General features: G+C 44.2%; 2 protein-coding genes and 1 non-coding gene across 4 annotated transcripts; all 3 read left to right on the top strand.

The window, feature by feature from the left end:
* The first annotated feature begins 543 nt into the window (after window positions 1–543).
* On the top strand, window positions 544–3,153 carry rnf181 (ring finger protein 181). The gene is made up of 6 exons (XM_049002824.1): window positions 544–693; window positions 855–989; window positions 1,074–1,207; window positions 1,309–1,424; window positions 1,582–1,656; window positions 1,789–3,153. Exons 2-6 carry the CDS (start codon window positions 904–906, stop codon window positions 1,846–1,848), a joined length of 471 nt encoding a protein of 156 aa, XP_048858781.1. The 5' UTR covers window positions 544–693; window positions 855–903; the 3' UTR covers window positions 1,849–3,153.
* Window positions 3,154–8,248: 5,095 nt separating this feature from the next.
* On the top strand, window positions 8,249–8,319 carry trnag-ccc (transfer RNA glycine (anticodon CCC)). The gene has a single exon. It is a non-coding gene; the product is annotated as a tRNA-Gly (tRNA).
* Window positions 8,320–8,600: 281 nt separating this feature from the next.
* Window positions 8,601–15,986, top strand: LOC125726420 (cytotoxic granule associated RNA binding protein TIA1-like). 2 transcript variants are annotated; one of them, XM_049002814.1, is made up of 12 exons: window positions 8,601–8,829; window positions 9,567–9,663; window positions 9,904–10,002; window positions 11,677–11,731; window positions 11,829–11,916; window positions 12,427–12,502; window positions 12,819–12,927; window positions 13,219–13,314; window positions 13,459–13,543; window positions 13,989–14,127; window positions 14,306–14,451; window positions 14,606–15,986. In XM_049002814.1, the coding sequence occupies exons 1-12, from the start codon at window positions 8,804–8,806 to the stop codon at window positions 14,745–14,747; spliced, it is 1,158 nt and encodes a 385-aa protein (XP_048858771.1). In that variant the 5' UTR covers window positions 8,601–8,803; the 3' UTR covers window positions 14,748–15,986. The 2 variants fall into 2 exon arrangements, with proteins under 2 accessions (XP_048858771.1, XP_048858762.1); XM_049002805.1 differs by having other exon boundaries at window positions 14,303–14,451.
* The last annotated feature ends 5,524 nt before the right edge of the window (window positions 15,987–21,510 follow it).

Genomic DNA, 21,510 nt, shown 5'->3' with positions numbered 1-21,510 from the left:
GAAATCTTTTTCCCCTGGTTAATGTTTCTATCCATCCATCATCTCCCGCTTAATCCGAGGTTATTTAATGAATTTGTTTCTTCACTTGTCTGACATTCTTAGGAAGGAAACGTACAGCGCTGATAAACAGGAAGGGGATTTGGGGAGCTTTGTAACGTGATCTTGAGCTAAAACAAAGCCGGCACCCCACGGAGCTGGCCAAGCCTCCCCCTGCTTCCCTGGATGTTGAGCACACACAGCACCTCCACACTACCTGTCACTTCAGGGCGAGCAGGACAGTCACACGCTGCCAGCTAACAGCATACAGGTGATAGCGGTCATACTTCTTTATGGGTCACACCTAACGTTAACCAAATCAATTTACCCTGTAATCCTGTTGTTAGACAGCTGCAGCTCAAACCCACGTACACTCCGTATACTCACTGATCGCATCTACGCCAATCACAATTCACAGTCTCACGCAAACTACCGTCACGTGCTCGAAAAGTACCTGCCTCCCTCCACTCTCATTGGTTTTCTTCGCGCAGCAATTTTTATTTTTGCACCGATTGGCTTTCTTCGAGCAAACCCTGCGTTGATTGGTCGAAAGAAACGCTGCCACTGGATCTTAGAGGATTTTGTTTATTCCGGAAGTATGACTGTGCTCTGGTGAGAATCGGCACGTTATACAGACGAATCCGGTATTCATATCAGGTGAATTGAATTTAAATTTATTTAAATAATGTTCAAAACAGTGTGTTTATCTTGGCGAGATGAGATAATAATAAGCGGGCTTAATTACTCATTATCGTATATTGTAATTTCGCTTTCCGGCAACCGTGGGACAGCGATCAGTCTGTCATGTGTCTCCGCAGGTGCAGTGTCCCTGCTCCTGGAGCCGCTGTATTTAGCACAGAAGGAAGGATGGCGTCCTACTTTGACGAGCACAACTGCGAGCCCACCAACCCGGAGGAACAGTACCGCCAGAATGCTTTGCTGGAGCTTGCCAGGTGAACCTGCGCATGGGGGGCGGTGACAACGGGACACCTATTGCCAGGACACGTGTAAGTAACCCCTGATTGACATGCCTACAGGTCTCTGATGCAGGGCATGGACATTGACCTGGGTCCATTTGACATATCAGAGTGGGACCAGCGCCTACCACCTCCTGCCGCCAAAGCTGTGGTACAGAACCTCCCCACGGTCGTTATCACCTTTGAGCAAGCAGGTACTACTTGCCCAGGAGCACAGTGGCAGGTTTCTAGCCTGCTGTATCTCTGCACTGTCTGCTTGTGTCGTTCTACTGACTTCCTGTCCTGCTCTACCTAGACAGAGGTCTGAAATGCCCTGTGTGCTTGCTGGAGTTTGAGGAAGATGAGACCGTGAGGAAGATGCCTTGTGAACACCTTTTTCATTCCAGCTGCATCCTGCCGTGGCTGGGAAAGGTAGGAACTGAATTGGTGGAGTCAGCAGTCGAAGTATTGAGTTTCATCCTGTCCCTGGTTTTAGTAAAGAAGGTAATGTGTCAGTGTCTATCATGTGGCTCTCAGGATATAGTCAGTCCAAATATATCTGAGCCAGTCCCCTGCTTGTTTTCCTTAGACGAACTCCTGTCCTCTCTGTCGCCTCGAGCTGCCGACAGACAACCACGAGTATGAGGAGTTCCGGAAAGACAAGGTGAGCGCACCAGACACCCGGAGGAACAGGATGCATGCTTAGCATGTCTGTCTGTTTACGAGTGGGGTTTGGATGAACAGCTTAGCCCCTGGGTTCTGCATATCTCTCTTTGTGATCTCTCTGATGCTTTAGGAGCGAAGAAAGCAGATGGAGCACAGACTGGAGAATTTGCATGGAGCCATGTACACTTAAGGAGAGCCCCAGTGATGATGAGAAACAGTGTCTTTATGATCTAGTATTTTTGTGATTTCTGTTTTTTTATTTTGTTTTTACCGTGGGATTCCAGCTGGGGTTTGAGACATTTTTGTTGAGTTTGTGATTCTTATAATGATATTTAAAAATTCTTATAGAAGGACCAAAGAAACTCCATATTAGGAGTACTTCTATCACTACTTTTACTAAAAATGAGTTCTACAGGAAATCTTGACTTATAGATGAATGTACAGTCTTTATAACCTGTTAAATAAAATGTTGATATTAAGTAAGTTTGCAGTAAGTTGGAGGAAGGGGGTATTTATTACTATGTGAAGTTATGTATAATCTGAGCTTTGCCTCAATTCCTTTCCATCAAACACACAGCTCTTTGGGTATTTGTAGAAATAAATGATTTTTTTGGTATGTTTTATATGAACTGTTGATTTGGGGGCAGTATCTGGCTCGAGGATCAGGACTCAGAAGGTTACTTGGTTGAATCCTGGGATTGGTAGACCGATGCCTTTGTTGGGACCCTGAGTAAGGCCCTTAACCCCAAATTGCTCCAGGGGCACTGAACACTGACTGAATCTGTGCTATGACCCCCAAGCTTGCTCTCAACTGTAAAGGTGTCACGCAGAGAGCAAGATGTGATGGGCGAAGACAGAATTTCACCATGAGGGTGAATAAAGTATCACTATTCTGTTGTATTATATTAAAATGGTATTAAAGCAGTATATTCACCAGTGTAACCATTCAAGTGGCCACACTGCGTAGTTTGTTAACTAGGCTGCACGCTGGTGAAAAGAGGGGGGGGGGGGGCTTGGCGAGTGATGCTGAGAGGTCTGGGTGTTTCTTTTCCTTATTTGCAGCCTGTTTTAGCCTATTGCCTGTCAGTCGCTGTATCAGTTCTAGCAGGAATTTCAGCAGCAGGGGATCTTAGGGGGTTTTTACTGCAGGAAATGATTAGTTACATGGAATGCTACATCCTTCACATAATTCACATATGCAGAGGTAGATAGTTCAAGTCCAGAAAGTACAAATCCAGACCAAAGTTTTGTTTCAACCAACCAGTTGAGTACTCTGTGACTGTGACTCTTTATACTCATTTGGTTGAAAATCTTGGTCCGGATTTTTACTTTTTTGATCTGAACTATCCACCTTTGGTCTTATGTATGAGTCCGATCCCTTGATATGCTTGGACGAGATTAAAATCATAGAGTCCCTGAAGGTTTCCCGGTCGGAAATGTCACCCATTTTTTGTTGGTGTAAAACAACAGAATAAAACTCAGCAACTGTAAACAACCCATTTATTTGTGTTCATAAGCTTGGAGTTGATCCCAGAAGTCACATGACTGCTGCACATGGCAGGAGGATCTAGCGAGCCTGGCTGAGGGTCACATCCAACGAGCAACCCGGGACACAGCCCACCTTTCCCATGAATGCTAAAAACCCAAATATTTTACAAGAAACAGTGCATGCTTCCTAAAAGAAAGGGAATGTAACATGAAAACCTTCAAGGATACGATTTAGCGAGCATGAGAGGCTACAAAGCGACATACAGACAGAATTTTAATATGCATAAATAGGTTTTCTTTGAACAAAGAGCTCTTACTGACATCTAGAGTAAAAATAAACATTGGCAGAATGTTTTAGTCTCTCATCAAACCATAAATGTGTCCTGAGAGCACAAACTATCTGCTGCTGTCTCAGCTTTCAATAAGTGGGCCAACATCTTGAGTTTGTAACCACGTGATGAACCCCCTGGCCCAAATCCACAGTACCATCCACAGCCTGCACTCACCATATAATTGTTCATACATTCAATTCAATTCCAAAGCAGGTTTACAATGAATTGTAAGTTTGTTAAACAGTGTAAGAAATGGCAGACGATGCAAAATAGGTAATATGTGAGGAAAGAATGTATGAGAAGGAAATATGCAAGCATAAAACATAATTGACCAAGTATCAAACAGTAACGTCCATTATTTTCAGCTATTTACTTCTGTGCTTCCAGACTGACGAAAGGCATCAATCATTGTAACAAGGCAACAATCTGAAATAACCCCACTGCACCCCCACGAGCTGCACCCATCTTCCAGCCTGCCCCCCAAACAGCAACTGTCTATAGCGCTGCTAGTTCTTATCCAAGTGACTGCTGCTGATTTTAAAAATGCAGTTTAATGCTGCTGAAAGATTGTGACTCCACTGTAGCACTTTGATTCACCTATACTGTAATTCTATACTGTGTTTATTATTATGTATTTTATTTTCATGTTCATATTTTATTTTGTTTTATTTTATCATATTTTATTTATCCTTTATGGCTTTGGTGAGAAGCATGCAATGTTTCATTGTCTATGGAAAAGATTTTCTATTCTATTCTATTCTATTCTAATTTAAAGTGAATTAGTGCTGTAGTAATAAATACTGACCCAGACAATATGATAATGTGCTCAATGGAGCAGCATAGCTGCATGGCATAAGAGTGCAGGGCAGAAGGATATCCTTCAGTACTGAGGGTAGGCTATTTATAAGTGCATAAACAGGTGCTGAGATATGTTAAAAAAAGACAAATGGAGTATGTGCATGTATGTCTGCACAGCATAGTAAGAGTTAGTAGAAGTTCATCTGCTTGATTACCCTGGGGAGAAACTGTCTGTAAGCTTAGTGGTACAGGCCAGGAGACACCTTCCAGAGGGCAAACTGTGCCTGGAGACTTAACGTCTCACTATAAACGTTCAACACTCTTTATGTTTAATGAAAATTTTGCCTACTTCACAGTTGACTCCATAGATCTGACTCTCTGTTGACTCTGCTGACTCTCACTGCTGACTAGACTGACAGGACGTCTTCTGACACTTACCGTGTGTAAGACAAGGGTCTAAGTTAGGGTTTGTTTCCATACTATGTTTTGTATTGTGAAGTTTAGGTACCCCAACATGCACACATATTCAATATAAAGAAAAAGTGCCGTATCAAAGGTCTTGTGTGGTCTTATGACAGTTGTTGTTTCACAAACCAGTGTGGTCCTTCTTCAACCATGCAGCTGTCCAAGCGGGTTGAGTCTCTTTGGGTAAGGGGTTCAACACAGTGCAGGCGTCCCGGCACTATGCTTGTAGATCTCCTCCACAGTGGGGCTGAACAGCAAAGTAGTGCTATAATATTCATTACTGAAACCACTTAATTGCACTTCACATGCTTATGAGTCACAATGATACATGATTAATTTTAGAGAGCAGAGATTCCTGCAAAGGTTGAGACACAGAGTTGAATTAGCCAAGGGACAAAGGGACACACCCAAGAATGGACACATCACGAAGAATTTGGTAAGCGTCTAAGGCAGTGTTTCCCAATCTGGTCCTTGAGAAACTCCCTACAGAGCAAAAATGTAGACTGTCTGGCAGGGAGCTCGGAAGAAACAAAAACATGGACCGACTGTGGGTCCCCGAGGACCGGATTGGGAAACACTGGTCTTGGGCGCTGGTAAATTTCTGGCGTATCACATAAAATCAGTGTCAAAAGACAGTTGTCTTCAAGTTTGCTTTATTTTTGGCAGGTAGTTAAAACTATAGTACATCCTGAAATATGATATATAACAGCAAATGAGACATATATACTGACTGCTCTAATCTGTTCTCTGAAGGTTCATCTAACAGGTTCAATGACGGCAGAAGGAAAGGAATAGAAAGCCTAACTAAACTCTAATTCTGCTCCAATGAAAGCATCCAGGGACACTGTCACTGATGGAGACATTCCTGTTATATATTGTGCCATTTCTTATACACTCATACACTACTTACAAGTGCAATTGTTACACATTTTCTGGTCTCCTGTGAGGAGGAAATAGAAGCAGATAACTCTTGTGTTTTTGACTCAAGTTTTCAAATCGCTTCCTGATATAATGACAAATGAAAGGAAAAAACACCAACGAGGAAAGGTGTGTACAGGAGTGATGTTTCCTTCCATATGTAGCTAATCTTTTCCTCTGGTTAACAGTGATTTATTTTGAGTACTAGACTGTATCATGATCATATTTCTGGCTCAATTTAAAATAGCCCTATGAACAAACACTGAACTTCAGGAGAGAAAACCACATGGACACAAGGAGAGTTGTGGGCAGCATTTGAACCTGTGCTACCTGATTTACATCAGACTGTATTCAGACATCTGTAACGTGAAACACCATCTGAGAATATTCAAAGAAAAAGCACACTTTTCATTTGCAGTCACCACACACAAACCCCTTCACAAGCTGGCTGCCTTAAATGACTCTCAGACAGTCTTCGCCCCTGAGGGGAGGGTGAGCTAACAACACTGTTTCAGTGCTCTGCTCATCAGCAAGAGCACTCTTCTCGGTGCAGGCACCTGCCACAACATCACAAATCCCCATTGTTTCCAGGTTTCTGCTGCTGGAGCAGAAAAAAATCATGAACTGGAAACACAAGGTAGACATTAATGTCATATATAACAGCACACCACAATTTATGAACTTTTCTTAATGTGACCTGCAATATAGGGGATCCCCATCATGTTTGTGTAAGTTTTACTCACCCACCTCCTCTACTATCCGACTTTTTATACATTTAACACATCCACATTGCATATAACAGCCAGATTGGATTTCACCATTGTCTTGTCTTGCCTAAACTGTGCATGTATCTACTGTATGAGAACTGTTGACATCTGGAGACAAATTCCCTATATATGTGAACATACTTGGCAAATAAACTTGATTCTGGTTCTGATTACCTAAGTGCTCATATGATTATTTACAAGAGGCTTGAAAATATAGGCTTTATGATAGAGTGTTTCAGCAGGCCCAGCCTCTGTATAGTAGGGTGAATGGCCAGGCCCAAACTGCTGAACCATGTCAAGACCCAAAGCTCCCCACATGCCCAGTACTTTGCTAGCAATGCCTTTTAGCGCTCTTTGGCACCTCAGCCAATCATTCAACGTAGTTCTACAGTGCCTGGCCAAAAAAAAAAAGTCACACAGTTTCATATGTTGTTGGGACGCCTTTGACTTTGATCGTGGTGCGCATCTGTTAATGCATTGCTTATGTGGCATCACAACATTTTTTTCATCCAGATTTGCATTGATTTCTCGTCAAGATCTTGTATTGAACAAGTTGAAAATTGAACCACCCCGTACAGTCTGCTTCAGCACATCTCAGAGACTTTCAGTGGTTAAGGTCAAAACTCTGTGCCGCCCAATTCATGTGTGAAAATGATTCCTTGCGCGCCCTAAACCACTCTTTAGCAGTTCAAGACCTATGAATCTTGGCATTGTCATCACGGTATATATCCATGCCTTTAGGTAAGAAAAAAATCCATTGATGAGATAACCTGGCCATTGAGTAGTTTTGGGTATTCAGTTGACTTCACTTTATTGTTGCATAGCGTTGCTAATTAGGCCTTAATAAATATGCTATCATTGGCTTTTAAGTACCTGCTGATTTAAATACAAACGGTATTTAAACGACTTTTGCCAGGCAAGGCAGTGTATATTTGTCTGCAAAATGCCACGAGCAGGCATTGGTTGTCTTAATGTAACAGGAAATAATGATACTTCATTTGCGTATTATTTTGTGATATTGTAGCGCCCTCTGCAGTTCAGAGCTAGAATCATCAATAACACTGCGCAGCCTCATCACATTCTCTCACCTTTAATTGTGACTCTCAAATGACCAGTACCTTGTGCCCCCTGCTGTGAGTTTGGCTTTCTGAACTTCTGGATTATTACGTTGTGGGAGAACTCTGAGGTGAATTGGATGAAATCAGGTTTTCACAGGCTATACGTTTATACGTTTTTGTATCTGGAATTCTTTTTTTGTGCAGCACCTGGTATTTGCTATTTGTAGTTTTCAAGAATAGTTCTGTTGGTGCCGATTATTTTGGGAGCACAATGTCAGCGAAATATTTTATAATGTATGCAATCGACACTACATTTAATAAGATTACACCACAATCTGAATTATTACTACTCAACTAAGAATTAAGAAAAATGTTTAAAAGTAACATGATAAGTATGAAAATTAAGCAGGTAAACAATGATGAGAAATCCTGATTTCCTGTTTGGAACGAGCTCAGAGCCAACTAAGGCTAAAGAAGTCGCATTGTGTGTCTCCAGGTCACGTTTTAATAATAAGGCAAGAATATTCCCACAATAACGTGGTGGACTGTGTGTTGATATTATTCCCCTGGTGGTGGAGCGGAATGTGGTTTGACCTTATTCCCATGGTCATTAAGTGGAATGTGGGTTGATATCACTTCCATGCTGATAAACTGGGCGGTTGCCTGATGTTATTCTCACGGAGCATAAGAGGAGCGTGGATGGTGTTATTTATATGTTTATATAAGAGACTTTCATAAATGAAAACAGGAAAATGGGCATCAGAGCGCCGCTGGTGTAGTGGTATCATGCAAGATTCCCATTCTTGCGACCCGGGTTCGATTCCCGGGCGGCGCACGTGTTTTAAACTGATGAACGATGAGAGATCGAGGTCTTTGCTTAACCGTTTCTAAAGACGGGAATGTCCAAAACTGGTTTTTCAATCCGAACTGATTTAGTAAGTACAAGTACGTTCAACAGTGATGGAAATCTCCTCAGCTGTTTTAAGAGCAAGGCCAAACCGAAGTCCTGCAAACTGAGCCGTTCTGGTGTAAAATTATTATTTAACCTCAATCAGCTCCGTTTTAAAATGTGTTAAACCAAGCGCCGTAGAGGCGAGCGGAGCGGAGCTCTTTCCGCGCATGCGCACGGGTTCGCCGCCATCTTCTGTTGCTTCCCTTTTGTCCGTGACCGGGGGAGAGGAGCTAGGCGGCTGCATATTATTCACCGAATTGCGTCCGGAGGAATATAGCGAAGCCTAAATACTGCGACACCGCACCATAGCGCAACACTCCCCGGGTGTTTCCCTTCTCTCGGGGCTCGGTATTTGAAAAGCACGACAATGGACGACGAGCAGCCCAAGACACTGTAAGTAACCGGCTGGCTAAGCGGCTTTAGCTAGCCGGGCGGCCGCCGGCTCGGCGATCCCACAGGAAGCTGCCGGCCAGGCTGCTGACCCTTCAGGGTGCCCGGGGTCCCTCGGCACATCCGGAAGGCTCCCCGCCACCTGAGCTCCAGTTCCATGAAAACGACGTGTGTTTACGTGGCGATTCGTGTAAAATGGAGAATGTGCTGTTAGCGAAGCCTTGGTAGGAAAGAGGCGATCTTGAGTAAGATTGCTGATTTAAATACGAATCAGCAGCATTTAAACCGTCGAGTGACAAATTCGACTTATTTTTTGATAAGGATTACGAAATAAACCAGTGCGGGCATGTGACTATGCTGGGGCGGTGTGCTACTGCGATGTTATGCTGTTAATCTCTTACACAGTGTGGTCTTTAAATACGCCTTTTGTGTGTGAAAGTGATGGCTTGTTAACCAGTCTCCATGTGTCTTCATTCCAGTACGGCATAGTTTCTCTTTTTTTAAAAAATCCAGATAGGTCACGATGTACTTCCTGTGTTCAGTTTCAGGCCTGTTACTCGCAATTTAAGAGTTTGCCCTCGTTTTGCCTGCATTAGTCATTGTTTCATTCTTCCTCATGTGTGACAGTGCAGTCTTGAAGTCGTCAAGTATTCTAAGCAGTATGAGATGCTTTGGGGTTTAATGGTGAACGTGGAAGAACACTGAAGCTTCCCTTTGAGCTTGACCTCCCTGTGCCACAGGTATGTTGGGAACCTGTCCCGGGATGTGACTGAGGCACTCATCCTGCAGCTCTTCAGCCAGATCGGACCCTGCAAGAGCTGCAAAATGATATCAGATGTGAGTGGCATGGATGCTGATACCCGCTGGAGCGGTGGGTGGGTGTGTGGTCGCTGCTGGAATTGGTATTCAGTTACCAAACAGCAGCTTGGAGAGTTTGGTTTCTGCTTCATTTATACACAGTTAAGTGTCACGTATAAAGCTGGTCACTCTGTAGAAGAGAACAGCTCCTTAAGCACTATGGTGCCCCCTACAGTCCTAGATGAGCTTTACAGTAACTGTCCCGTTCCCTTCCTCCAGACAGCAGGCAACGACCCATACTGTTTTGTGGAGCTCTATGAGCACAGACACGCCGCTGCCGCCCTGGCTGCCATGAACGGCCGTAAGATAATGGGTAAGGTAAGCTATCGTATCTCTTGGGTGAGTTGGGGAAACGTGGGGGCAGGCCTTTGTCGCCATGGCAGCGGGAGTGGAGCTTTTCCAATTGACCTCTCTGCTTAAAGCTTAGTCGGCAGTAATGTGTCTTCAGATGCGTTTAGATCTGAATGTGGGTTGCGCCCTCTATAGACACACTGTTATTATTTGCCCGAGCTGTATTGCTGTGGGCTTAATAGCTTAACCAGTGATGCTAATAGGTAAGTTACTTTTACTTGATAGTGTTGTTCTGTTGTTTTTAACTTTAAAATTTATGGAGTACTAGTCCAGACCGTATCATCCTCATCATAGGCATCAGGTAATATGCTCTCACATTTAATTGTAATTCTTAAATCACCTGTATCTTGTGGCTTCTGCTGTGAGTTTCTGAACTTATGGATGTTTACATTGTGGAAGAAGAAGTCTGAGATGAGCTGGATGAAGTCAGGTTTTCTCAGGCTCGATTTGTTTTTGTATGTAGAATTTTTTTTTTTTGCACTAAAATATACAACACTTTGCATTTGCTATTTGTAGTTTTCAAGAATAGTTCTGTTTGCAAGCTTTCTTTCTTGATCAAAATGTGTAGAATTACACTGCCGAAGTGCACCTGACAGACACGATTTTTCTGGAACATGTATATTCTCTTTGCCATCATTTAAAATGAGGTTTATTAATGACAGGTCCGGTGACTAAAGAGGAGGTGTTTTCACTGTCCCTCTGTACCATTAGCAGTTTCTCACTTACCTGTTGCTGATGGACACTTGGCTGATGAGCCAATCAGGTGCCCCAAGACTAAACAGGTGGTTTTGGGTGCAGAGCCCACTTCTCCATGGCTTTCCATTGTATCCATGGGTGTTGTGGTTCTAGACCTGTGTCCTGAGCGTCATGACCTGTGCTCCTAATGTCTCACATGCATTTACTATTTCTGACATGGGCGTTAGGGCATCGTTATTCCCCAGTAGTGCTAGCAGTGCTTTTGTCCATCCAGAGAGCACATCTAATGGAAGTTTGGACCTCTTTGGGGAAATTTCATACATGGAGAAGCGGTTACTTAGTGGGAGTGGTGTTCCCGTTGAATTAAATGGCAGGTTTCATTTAAGTTTAGTTGATCGCTCATTGGTGTATGCATCTTGTTTTGTGTAAAACTTTTATAGAATAACATGAAGTTGTTAGTCTTTGGCGATATGCACTTCTAACGTTACTATTGATGTGACTGGAACTGAGGAAGTCATCTTGACCTGTTCTCTATATATTTATCTTGTTCTTTCTTAGCGTTTCTGCGTCACTTTACCCTCAGTACAAATCTATTCAGTGTAAATATTTTATCCTCAACAGGTATTGAAGGACCATTTGAGGAGTAATACAAGTTCATAATTTCACTCGTTTGTAAGTTTCTTGTTATTTAGACCTTTTTACTTATTAGATTTTTAAAAAATTCTCTACATTTTTACATTTTTAAACAGTTGAGTGTGATCAGGTTCGTCCCTCTCTTTGTTTTTTGTTGTTCTTTTTTACTCCCTCCTCATCCTCGTCACTGAACCCAGACACCGCCCTCTGTGTCACGCGGTTTCGCTTTACAAAACCATAGATGGCAGTGTGCCCCCCCTGCGCCTCGAAGGCTTCATTTTGCTGCCTTATTGTGTCTCCCCTTTTCTCTAGGAAGTCAAAGTTAACTGGGCCACGACTCCAAGCAATCAGAAAAAAGACACGAGCAGTAAGTGTGTCTCCACGCCCCCGTAGCTGGCAATGCCGGTGGCGATGGTGTGTATGATAGGATCTCAGGAAATCTGTGCCCCCTCCCCCCATCCTAGATCACTTCCACGTCTTTGTTGGAGACCTCAGCCCTGAAATCACCACAGAGGACCTAAAGGCAGCCTTTGCACCTTTTGGGAGAACATCGTAAGTGTTCCGTGTTCCGTGTACACATAACATACCTACTATGTCATCTGGGGTTGCAGACGTCAGATGTGACTGCACCACGTCTTCCGGGGTGTCCAAGAAATATGAACAGCCTACATTCAAATCAAACGTTATTGTTTTATTTTAAATGGGACCCTTGGATCTTACTGCTTCCCTGTTGTGTTTTCATAGCTCATGATCAGGTGGCTGTAACGCACAGCTCACTCTGCAGGTTCATGTGACCCACAAAACTGAGTAGCGTGCCATGTGAGGGGTTGCCATTGATGACCGTCATTGTGTTCAGCTTCAGTACCTTTCAGGCTTGTTCTGACCCACTTTTCTAAGACTGATTAGAGTACAACCCATAATGAGACTGCATGTGGCTCTTCAGAATCCCTGCCTCTTGGGCTGAATGCTTCAGATGGCTTATGGGAGTGTTTTCTCGGCACGGGTTTGCCTGGGTCGGCGATGCCTGTGGAATTTACCTGGTCTCTCTGCCTTTCTCCACAGCGATGCACGCGTGGTGAAAGACCCAGCAACTGGAAAATCCAAGGGTTATGGCTTTGTGTCTTTCTTCAACAAGTGGGTATGTGTCTGAGGTGGTGTCCTGTCTCTGCTCGGCTCAGCAGCCTTGGGAAGCTCAACGTGTTAAAGGAGTCGGGCAGGATAATGCTGAATCCGACATCTCTGTAGGTCTTTGGTGTTTGTCCAGTTCAGCCGAACTGTTGGTTTATTTTTACAGTGTTTGGAATAACTGCAATTTTGAAGGTACAGTTGACCTCAGAAACAACCTTACCAGAATGTGTAGCAATGACAGGGACCCCTGCAGATGTTCTGGTGTTTGGGTGTAGGCCACCAGTTGTGGTCGCTATGTGAGCTGGGACCTCGTGGCTCTGTTACAGGACGCTGAGAACGCCATCCAGCAGATGGGTGGCCAGTGGTTGGGTGGCAGGCAGATCCGGACCAACTGGGCCACGAGAAAGCCCCCAGTTCCCAAGAGTGGTCATGAAGGTATGTTATGCGCAGTGTCGCCCCCTATGGCCTAACGTGTGCCGTGCGATCTTGGCAGGTATTTGTGCTTTGAGCAGTAGAACAGCTTATGTCAGACTTAAACGTCACGTTGCCGTTATCCGGCCTGCTCTTGCTAGCATCACGAGCCGTTAGCCTGCTGGAGGTCAGTCGTCGTTCTTTGAGCTCTTGACACCTTCCCCCGGAGGTTTTTATGATGCACACGTATCCCACAGCTTTCTGGAGCTTCTGCTCCAGATGCAGACACTGTTTAAGTTGGGCCCTTTTCCACAGCAAACACCAAGCAGCTGTCCTTCGACGATGTGCTAAACCAGTCCAGTCCCAGTAACTGCACGGTGTACTGTGGTGGGGTCTCCTCTGGGCTTACAGGTGGGTTCTGGCTTGCTGTCTATGGCCTGTTTCGCTGATAATAATAATAATAATGATTACACTTTTCCTGACTGCACGTAGCTGCACGCTACCCCCTCCAGTGTCCTTCTGCAGACTTCCCTGACCTTTTTCTCTCTCTTTTAGAACAACTGATGAGGCAGACATTTTCCCCATTTGGCCAAGTCCTGGAGATTCGCGTTTTCCCGGACAAAGGGTATTCTTTTGTGAGGTATGCTTTGGTTCTGCTGGTTTCTCTGTGTGTGTTTAAAAGGTCCCTTTTACTCTGGTGGAGCCTCAGTTGTTTTAAAAATCTAACTAATCTTATTGATCCAGTGATACAAAGGAGGTGATCTGCATTGGTGAGCTATGTGAGCTATATACACTGTATCCTTCCAGCTCACTCTTTATACCGACCCACATTGTGGGACTCTCATCAGATTAAGATTAAAAGTTCAGCAGAACATTCTAGAGAACTTGGAAGGAAATCGTTTAATGCCCTTTTGTAGCAATAAATTGGTCTTTGAGATAAATGAGAACAGTTGTTGGGCTAAGCTGTCAAACGTAAACGGTCGTTACAATGGTTTCTGTCTCAGTGGAGACCATGGGCTCACTGCAGGGTCAGCTCGCACTAGGACAGGCAAAGACGGATTTGTTCTTCACTACTTCATGCTTAGGTTCAACTCCCACGAGGCGGCGGCACATGCCATCGTGTCTGTCAACGGGACCTGCGTGGAGAACTACGTGGTGAAGTGCTCCTGGGGGAAGGAGACCCCAGACACGGCCAGTCCCCTGCACCAGGTCCCCGTGCCCCCGGTACGGAGCAGCCTCATTCACCTGCAAGCGTCGTTCTGTTTAGCTACATACAAAATGCGTATTTTTTGCTGGTATTGTCCAGGCGTTTTTACTGTAGCAGCTTCTCACTTACCTGTCAGAGGGAGGCGGGTCTCACCCAAAGCCAGTTTGCTCAACTTGTGTCTCTGTGTCACAGCAGAACAAGGTGGGCTTTGCCGCCCAGCCCTACGGCCACTGGGGTCAGTGGTACAGTGGCACCCAGCAGATCGGGCAGTACGTGTCCAGCAGCTGGCCGGTACCCGCCTACGGGGTGTACGGACAGGCGTGGAACCAGCAGGGCTTCAAGTGAGTGCCGTGTGACCTCAGCGTAGGTTGGAGGGGCTTCTGCATGCCATTGTTGGGACTTCTGGGATGTGTTTGTCTGCTTGGGCTTCTCCAGCCCCCTGCCTCTGACATTCAACTCTTTCTCCTTCTCTCTCACCCCCCCCACCCCCCGTAGTCACCTGCAAGCAGGGGCCGGCTGGACAGGCATGGGCGCGGCGGTCAACAATGGTGGGATGGTGGAGCCCACCGCCGCTATGAATGGAAGCATGCTCCCTAACCAGCTGAGCCTGGGGGCCGGCGGGTACCCTACCCACTGATGGCTGTCTGCAAGGCCGTGGGCTGCCACTCAAACTTGTATATATCCTTTTCGATCTGCAACAATTAAAGGACTGGTGAGGAGCTCAAATCAGTTGTGAACCTGAATTTTTCATGACGCTTGGATTGGATGCTGTTGCCAGATGTTTTTTTTTTTGGCCTTTTGAGGACTGGAGTCCAGGGATTGGCTCACGAGATGTTTGACCTGGTGTCAGACCAGCTGTACAGGGAGGGGGGCTGTGCCATTTTTAATTGGCTGCTTAATTAAGGGCAGCTGGCTTCTTCTAGAGTAGTTCTTTTCTGGTGATTTGTTCAGTGACGTTTTTAAACACCCGCTCTTTTACCGAGTGAGTCTGAGCTGGTTGTAGGTGTCTGACATATGACACCAGCCGGGTCCGAAGTCCGGTTCCCTGGAATGTGGTCAGACTGCGTGGGGTGCAGTGCTGCCACCTTTCTTCAAGGCTGATAAATGTTGCAGTTAAAATGTTCCGCAGTGTTCTGGCTGGAAGGCTGTGAGTTCAGTACATAAATAACCCAGCATTGCCTCTTACATCTATGGCTGTAAAAATTATGGTGAACATGCGCACCTCATTATGAAAGCTTGCTTTGAGTCATTAGCTTAATATATGCTGTAATTAGCAACACTGCTACATGCTGGTCCTTTCAGAGTTAAGGACAGTACCACCTGCAGTTCCGGGGGTGGGGGGGAGGGGTGGGTGCTTACATTGCTACGCGGTGCTATATACTCAAACGGCAAAGCAGGTTGAATCATCTAAATCATTCTTTGTTTCTGAAGTAGCATTATTTAGTGTTTTGTAAAATCCCTGAATGGATTAAAACTGCAGTGTTGCCCCTTCATCGTTTTGTGGGGGGGGCAGCGTTGGACATGCCAACCTGTTGCCTTATTTTGAGTTTTTATGCTGTCTTTACAAATAGGCGGTGCCTATGGATCTTTTAAAAACCTTCTTGAAAAGAGGATTCCTCACCTTTTTGTGGTCCTTCGGGATTGTAGCGCATTCCTGTGTTTGGGTTGAGATGCTCCATCTGCTTGTTTGTTTATCTTTTTATTTTGCCCCCATAAATGGATATGATTTTCACATTTTATTTAACGTTGCTTTTTTTTTTGTATGCAAAAATTAGGCTGGACTGACTGGGTCAGTAAACGTGTTTGGTACTTTGAAGTGGCTTTTCAGTTGCTGTAATTTGTGAAATCTTCGTAATAAAGGGGACACCTGACGATATCACTGCTGTGCCGTTTGTTCATTTAACTCTTCAGAGGAACAAAGACGCCCTTAGTGTTGGCTGGCTGCTCGGGTTCCATCAGCACGTATAGATGGCTAGAGGCTTGGTGGACTTTTGCGAAGCCTGCTCCGTTTCGCTGGTGTATTGAGAATATCATGTGACGGGATGTGATGTCGTGGGTGGGTGTAGGTGTCAGATATGGAACCTGAAACCACTGAACACGGATGAAAAGTCTGGAGAGGGACATTGATCCCCCCACACCCCTGCTACAGGGTTCCTGCTTAGTCCCACATTCCAAACATCTGCAAAGGTTTAAAAAGCTGCTTCTCAGGAGGAAGTGTCAGCACCGACAGGCTGCCGGGGGCATTTGACTGCATTCGAAGACATTTCATCGCGCATTTTAAACAGCCTCACTTATATTGTGGATGACACGGTTAATGTGATGTTGGAAATGTTCTGTCAGCTGATGCCAGCCTCCGGATAGGAACCAGATGTACAGCCGTGGGAAGTGCCGCATGTTTACGCTCTGTCTTCACAGCCAACATGAGGTTACCCAGCGTGCGAGGGAGCTCTATGTCTGTTCCGCTCTGAATATGTGCTGGTCTGAAGAAGGACCTTGGAATGTTTTGGTGTATCGTCATGGTTTAGTGATATGAATCAATATTGTTAGCTGAGTCGATTTTAAATTGTATGGTGCCCTTAACAATTCATATATGAATTAGAACTGATGAATTGTTATATCTTTATGCACTAACCAAGCGTGGTGTATATGCTTTAATTGGATGCTGTGTGTGTGTGTGTGTGTGTGTGTGTGCGCGCGCCCGCGCGCTTTAAATGGCCGATGTGTGTGCTCTAACGACTAGGAACTCTGTGTGTGTTTGTTTGTATGTGTTCTAACCAGGCACTGTGTGTATGTGTGTGTGGTCTAACTGGGCTCTGTGTATGTGCGTTTTTCACAGATGTGAGAAATGTCTGTGCATAAAAGCTGTAAAACCTCATGCACATGCATTTTGGTCTGTGTAAGTGTTCTGTTCCTACTACCTGATGTTAGTAGTACACTACATACTAATACTACACTAACTGCATGGTTAATAGTTTAGTTATAGAACTACAACTACCATTGTTCATTAGTGGACGAAGTGTTTTTTTTTTTTATCAAAATCAAAGGAAAAAATGAACATGCAATTCGGTCCGTCTAAGTGTGAGAGAAAAGAGGAATCTGTCAGCAGAAGAAAGGACCAGCACACCCAGGAGAGAGTGCAGCTGAAAGAATTAGGGAAAAATAATAGTAAAAATTTAAATAAAGAAATAATTAAGATGGGGGAGGCATGGTGGTGCAGAGGTTAGCGCTGCTGCCTCACAGCAAGAAGGGCTTGGGCTTGGTCCCTGGGGCGGCCGTGAGACCTTTCTGTGTGGAATTTGTGTGCTCTCCCTGTGTTCATGTGGGCTTTTGCTGGGGGCTCCAGTTTCTTCCCTCAGTCCAGAAGTTTGTGCAATAGGTTAAATGGCAAATCTAAGTTGGCCCTGTGAGTGTGTGTGCCCTGTGGTGTGTTCCTGCCTGTGCCCATTGTTCCCGGGATAGATCCCAGTTGGGATTAAGGGGTTATGGTGATGGATGGATGGATAAGAAAGATGAAATTGAATAAAGAAAATGAATGAGTATAAAGCAGATTGTCTCACATAGTGACCCCCAATCAGCTCTTGATTAGCTACATGTCTTGAAGCCTTCTCTAGATCAGTGGACTGGACTATCCAGAGTTGGAAAACACTGCCCTAGATGGTTGAGTGGGATGGAATTTTTGATCTGAGATACAGACAACTCTAGTAGAGTCAAAGTGAAGAAGGTGAACTTCCAAACAGAGGGCATTGCACTGTCAGGAGACTTCCAGCAGGGGGCTATTAGCAGTTTAGCTGTTAAGGAAGCAGACATCAGGAGCCTCTGCTGGGAGAGAAGAGAAGTCCAGAAGAAGTACTGCAGAGAACAAGGGAATGGGAAAGGAGAGAACTGTGATAGAGATTTGGCCATGAAATCCCAGAGGAGTGAAAGTAGTGTTCCCATCCAGATGGACACGAATAGCAGTTGCATCCTTTGATGGACACGGTCTATGAGAGTGTAACCTTTGTAGGCAGCATCTTTTGAAGGTCAAACAGAAAGCAATGTCAAATGGGATGGTTTGACCCATGGATAACTTCCTATTTGCATCACCAGCTGTACCCACCCTTACCCTTGCCTCACAAAGCACCACTCCTATTGCCTAGCTGGGACACACCCACTTTACCTCTACACAATGAATCTTGGGCTATGTTGGGCTGTGAAGAATCCATTGGTGCATCCTTTATGACTCTGCAAAAGAAGGACGCATTTCTAGGCCGTATTTGAAGGAGCCTTCGAAATGGGACAGCCTTGTTGCACTGCTGTGATGCATTTTGTTTTTGAGTGAAGCCTTTGAAGGATGCAGCCCCGGAACTGGGACACAGTCTTAGCATAGCTGAGTTATGTGAACTTCATTAAACGGCATTACAAGTAATGATCTTTAGGAGTAGCGATCTACACGTCAGTATAACTGAGTTAAGGCGTAGCAGCTAAGCAAGTTTTCTGTTAATCTCCTTTACAAACCTGTAAGATATACATTGAAGCTGTTTAAATTATACATTTAATCCCCGCTTCACGTGAGCATATCACCATGGTTCCTGTTCCATGTTATGAATGCAATATTTTTTGATTTTAGTCTTCTCTCATGATTGGTGGTATGCTTATCTGAGAAGTGTCAGTTAGTTGCTAGGCTAACAGAGTAGATTGTAGTCTTAGAGGGATGTATGTGGACGTCACTGGAGAATCAGGAGGAAAACTCTCATGAGTTTTGTAAATTCAGTGTTAGTTGTTCTGGATGTGTCCACAATAGGTAGTTAGTCTCCCCCTCTTACTCTGGCAGCAGAGTCTTCTCAGCAAGATGAGTAGGTGACGACCTGGTGGCATAGTTGTAAGGACAAACTTAACTCACACCAACACCATTAACCTATTTGCGTTGCCAACAGGTTCTCCTAAATCAAGGAAACACCCACTGAGATGCTTGTTGAAAGCGCTCTGATAATCTGAGATTTTATTTTAAGAAAAGTCAGAGTAGTACTTGGACTCTATGGTGCACAATAAAGTACAAATTCTTAGACGAAATATGTAGTCTTGAAGACTGCAACCGCTAGTGTCGTGAATACTGACTGACTGCAGGTAGGAGACTGAGACTGAGAAAGAGTGATCCAAGACGGGATGCTTGATGCTGAGATGCAACGCTGCCGTTTCCATGACCAAAGTTCTCATACAATGTACAATACCGACTAGTTGGAGAGCTCCATGCAGTCATTAAACAGATAGGTCATTAAGTGAGCAGTGTCTGCAAAATATAGCCTCTCCTTAGCCCCAGCTCCGAAATACAGTAAAAGTTGTTCCATAGCCTGATTATCCACTGCAGCCTTTCTTGACCAACTTCCATAACCCATTAACCTTACACCTGGGACCTAAAGTGAAAATGAACTTGAACAGGTTTTACTTTGCCATTGTTACCTCCAGCTTGCTCACTGGGGACTTTGGGCAGGGATAAAGTGCTTTGAGACAATGTAATGCTGTGAAAATGTGCTATTCAAATAAAATTGAATTGCACTCAAAACCATTGCTATAACATGCTGCTACATCAAGATGGCTGATTGTCAAGGGGTAATTTATTAACAATGAACACAAGCAGGAGAGAACATAAAAGGAAAAGGCAATGACACAGCGAACCGGATTGCAGCCGGCATGGTGGCTGCCTCAGGATCGATTCCTCCCCCCATACAGACTTAACCATTAAGATCTTATAGCCCCAGCCCCAGATGAAGAGGTGCACTGCATCTAAATTAAACAGGGGGAAGAGAAGCTGCCAGCAGAAGGAGCACTATGGTACGTGAAGGTTGTCACCAGAGGAAGGAGATGGATGTAAGAAACCCACATTTCTATTGTTTTCAATGGTGTATCTATTTCGCTGCAATGCCAATGTGAGTGTATCGTAGGTCACAATGCAGCTGATAATCTTATTCCTCAATTGTGTGGATTAACAAACAAGACTCAAACTAAAATATGAAGTAAATCAGGAACCAAAAAAGAGAACATATGCTTTTATTGCGATTTGGAATCAGATGAGGGCATCATTAATGATCAAACATGTTGTGAAATCATAAAGCTATTCACACTAGTATTTTTTTGCAAAAAGTAAAATGAAAAAAATTAAAAATAGAAAGGCTGCAGTCAGAATAGCAAGCCAATTCCATTGTCTATTCTCTTAGACCTTAAATATGCTCATGTAGTGAAGCTAAAAAGGAAACTATTTTTTTTATAATGCCCAATTTTAGTTGTACTTTTATTTTAGAATATTTCTTATAATGACTGTACATTTCTCACATTTGCCATGTTGCGGAGGTGACACTAATAAGTCTAATATGTTTAACTAATGCGATTTTTTTGTTTCCAACTTTACAGATATTTTATTGTTTTCGCAGATATATTTCCTGTTAAACAGTTATATGTTTATTTAATTCACCAAAGAGTGCAGTTTAATTATGTTACTTCTTTATGCTTTGTGCTTGAGGAGTGAATGAGGAGATGTCCCTGTACAGGAGGGTCAGTCCATTAGAGGAGACTCTGTAGAAGGACAGAGTACCAGCTTCCCAGTCTAGATGCAGTCCTACTCTGCGGGAACCTGAGGGCTGTATGGGCATGTGAATCGATCTGTATTTGTGCCAGACAAAGAAACTGTAAGGACAGCAGCTCAGAATCCATGACTTGTCATTCGCTCCAAGCCGACAATCATCACTCCCTCCTTTCCTCCCAATTCTCCTATCCAGTCACTCCTATCCAGACGCTGAATCCATCCCACTAAGCCTCCCAGTAACAGCGACTAGTCAGACTCTCTCTGCACAGAACTTGGTAACTAATGTCATCAAATCTTTCTGGATGGTCAGGATATGGCTGCTCCTCTTCCCCATGTCACCTTCCGCTCCAATACACTCCAAAAACAAACAGGATTCAAAATAAAAATCCCCATTCAGCCTTGTTAAAGGCCTTCTCCACATCTAAGAAAGCCACAACTGGGTCAGAACTTATACAGTTTTTCCGAGGTGGAAAAGCCTTCTCAGGTTGTCCGCAGCTGATCGACTTTTAACAAAGTGCACCTGGCCTTGATGTATTATTGTGGGAAGTATATTGCTGAGTCTGTTTGCAAGTACCTTAGCAAGTTGTGTACTATCTACTATCTGAGTGAAATTGGTCTGTAACTGCCACATTGTTGGGGCATCTCGATATCACATATAAAGATCAGATGAGTAACCATCATCTCCATAGGCCTAACCTGGTCTAAGGTCCTTCTTAGCATCTCATGTAATGTGATGTCTCATTCCAGTAAATCTCTACTACTACAGACAAGGCACCTCAATTAATGAAAAGAATTGGTTTGATTGGTCTGTAGAGACCTCTCCTTGAGATAGATATAGGTTATG

Source organism: Brienomyrus brachyistius, chromosome 2 (assembly GCF_023856365.1).
Source record: "Brienomyrus brachyistius isolate T26 chromosome 2, BBRACH_0.4, whole genome shotgun sequence".
Classification (NCBI taxonomy): Eukaryota; Metazoa; Chordata; class Actinopteri; order Osteoglossiformes; family Mormyridae; genus Brienomyrus; species Brienomyrus brachyistius.
This window is presented reverse-complemented; position numbering and strand designations above follow the sequence as displayed.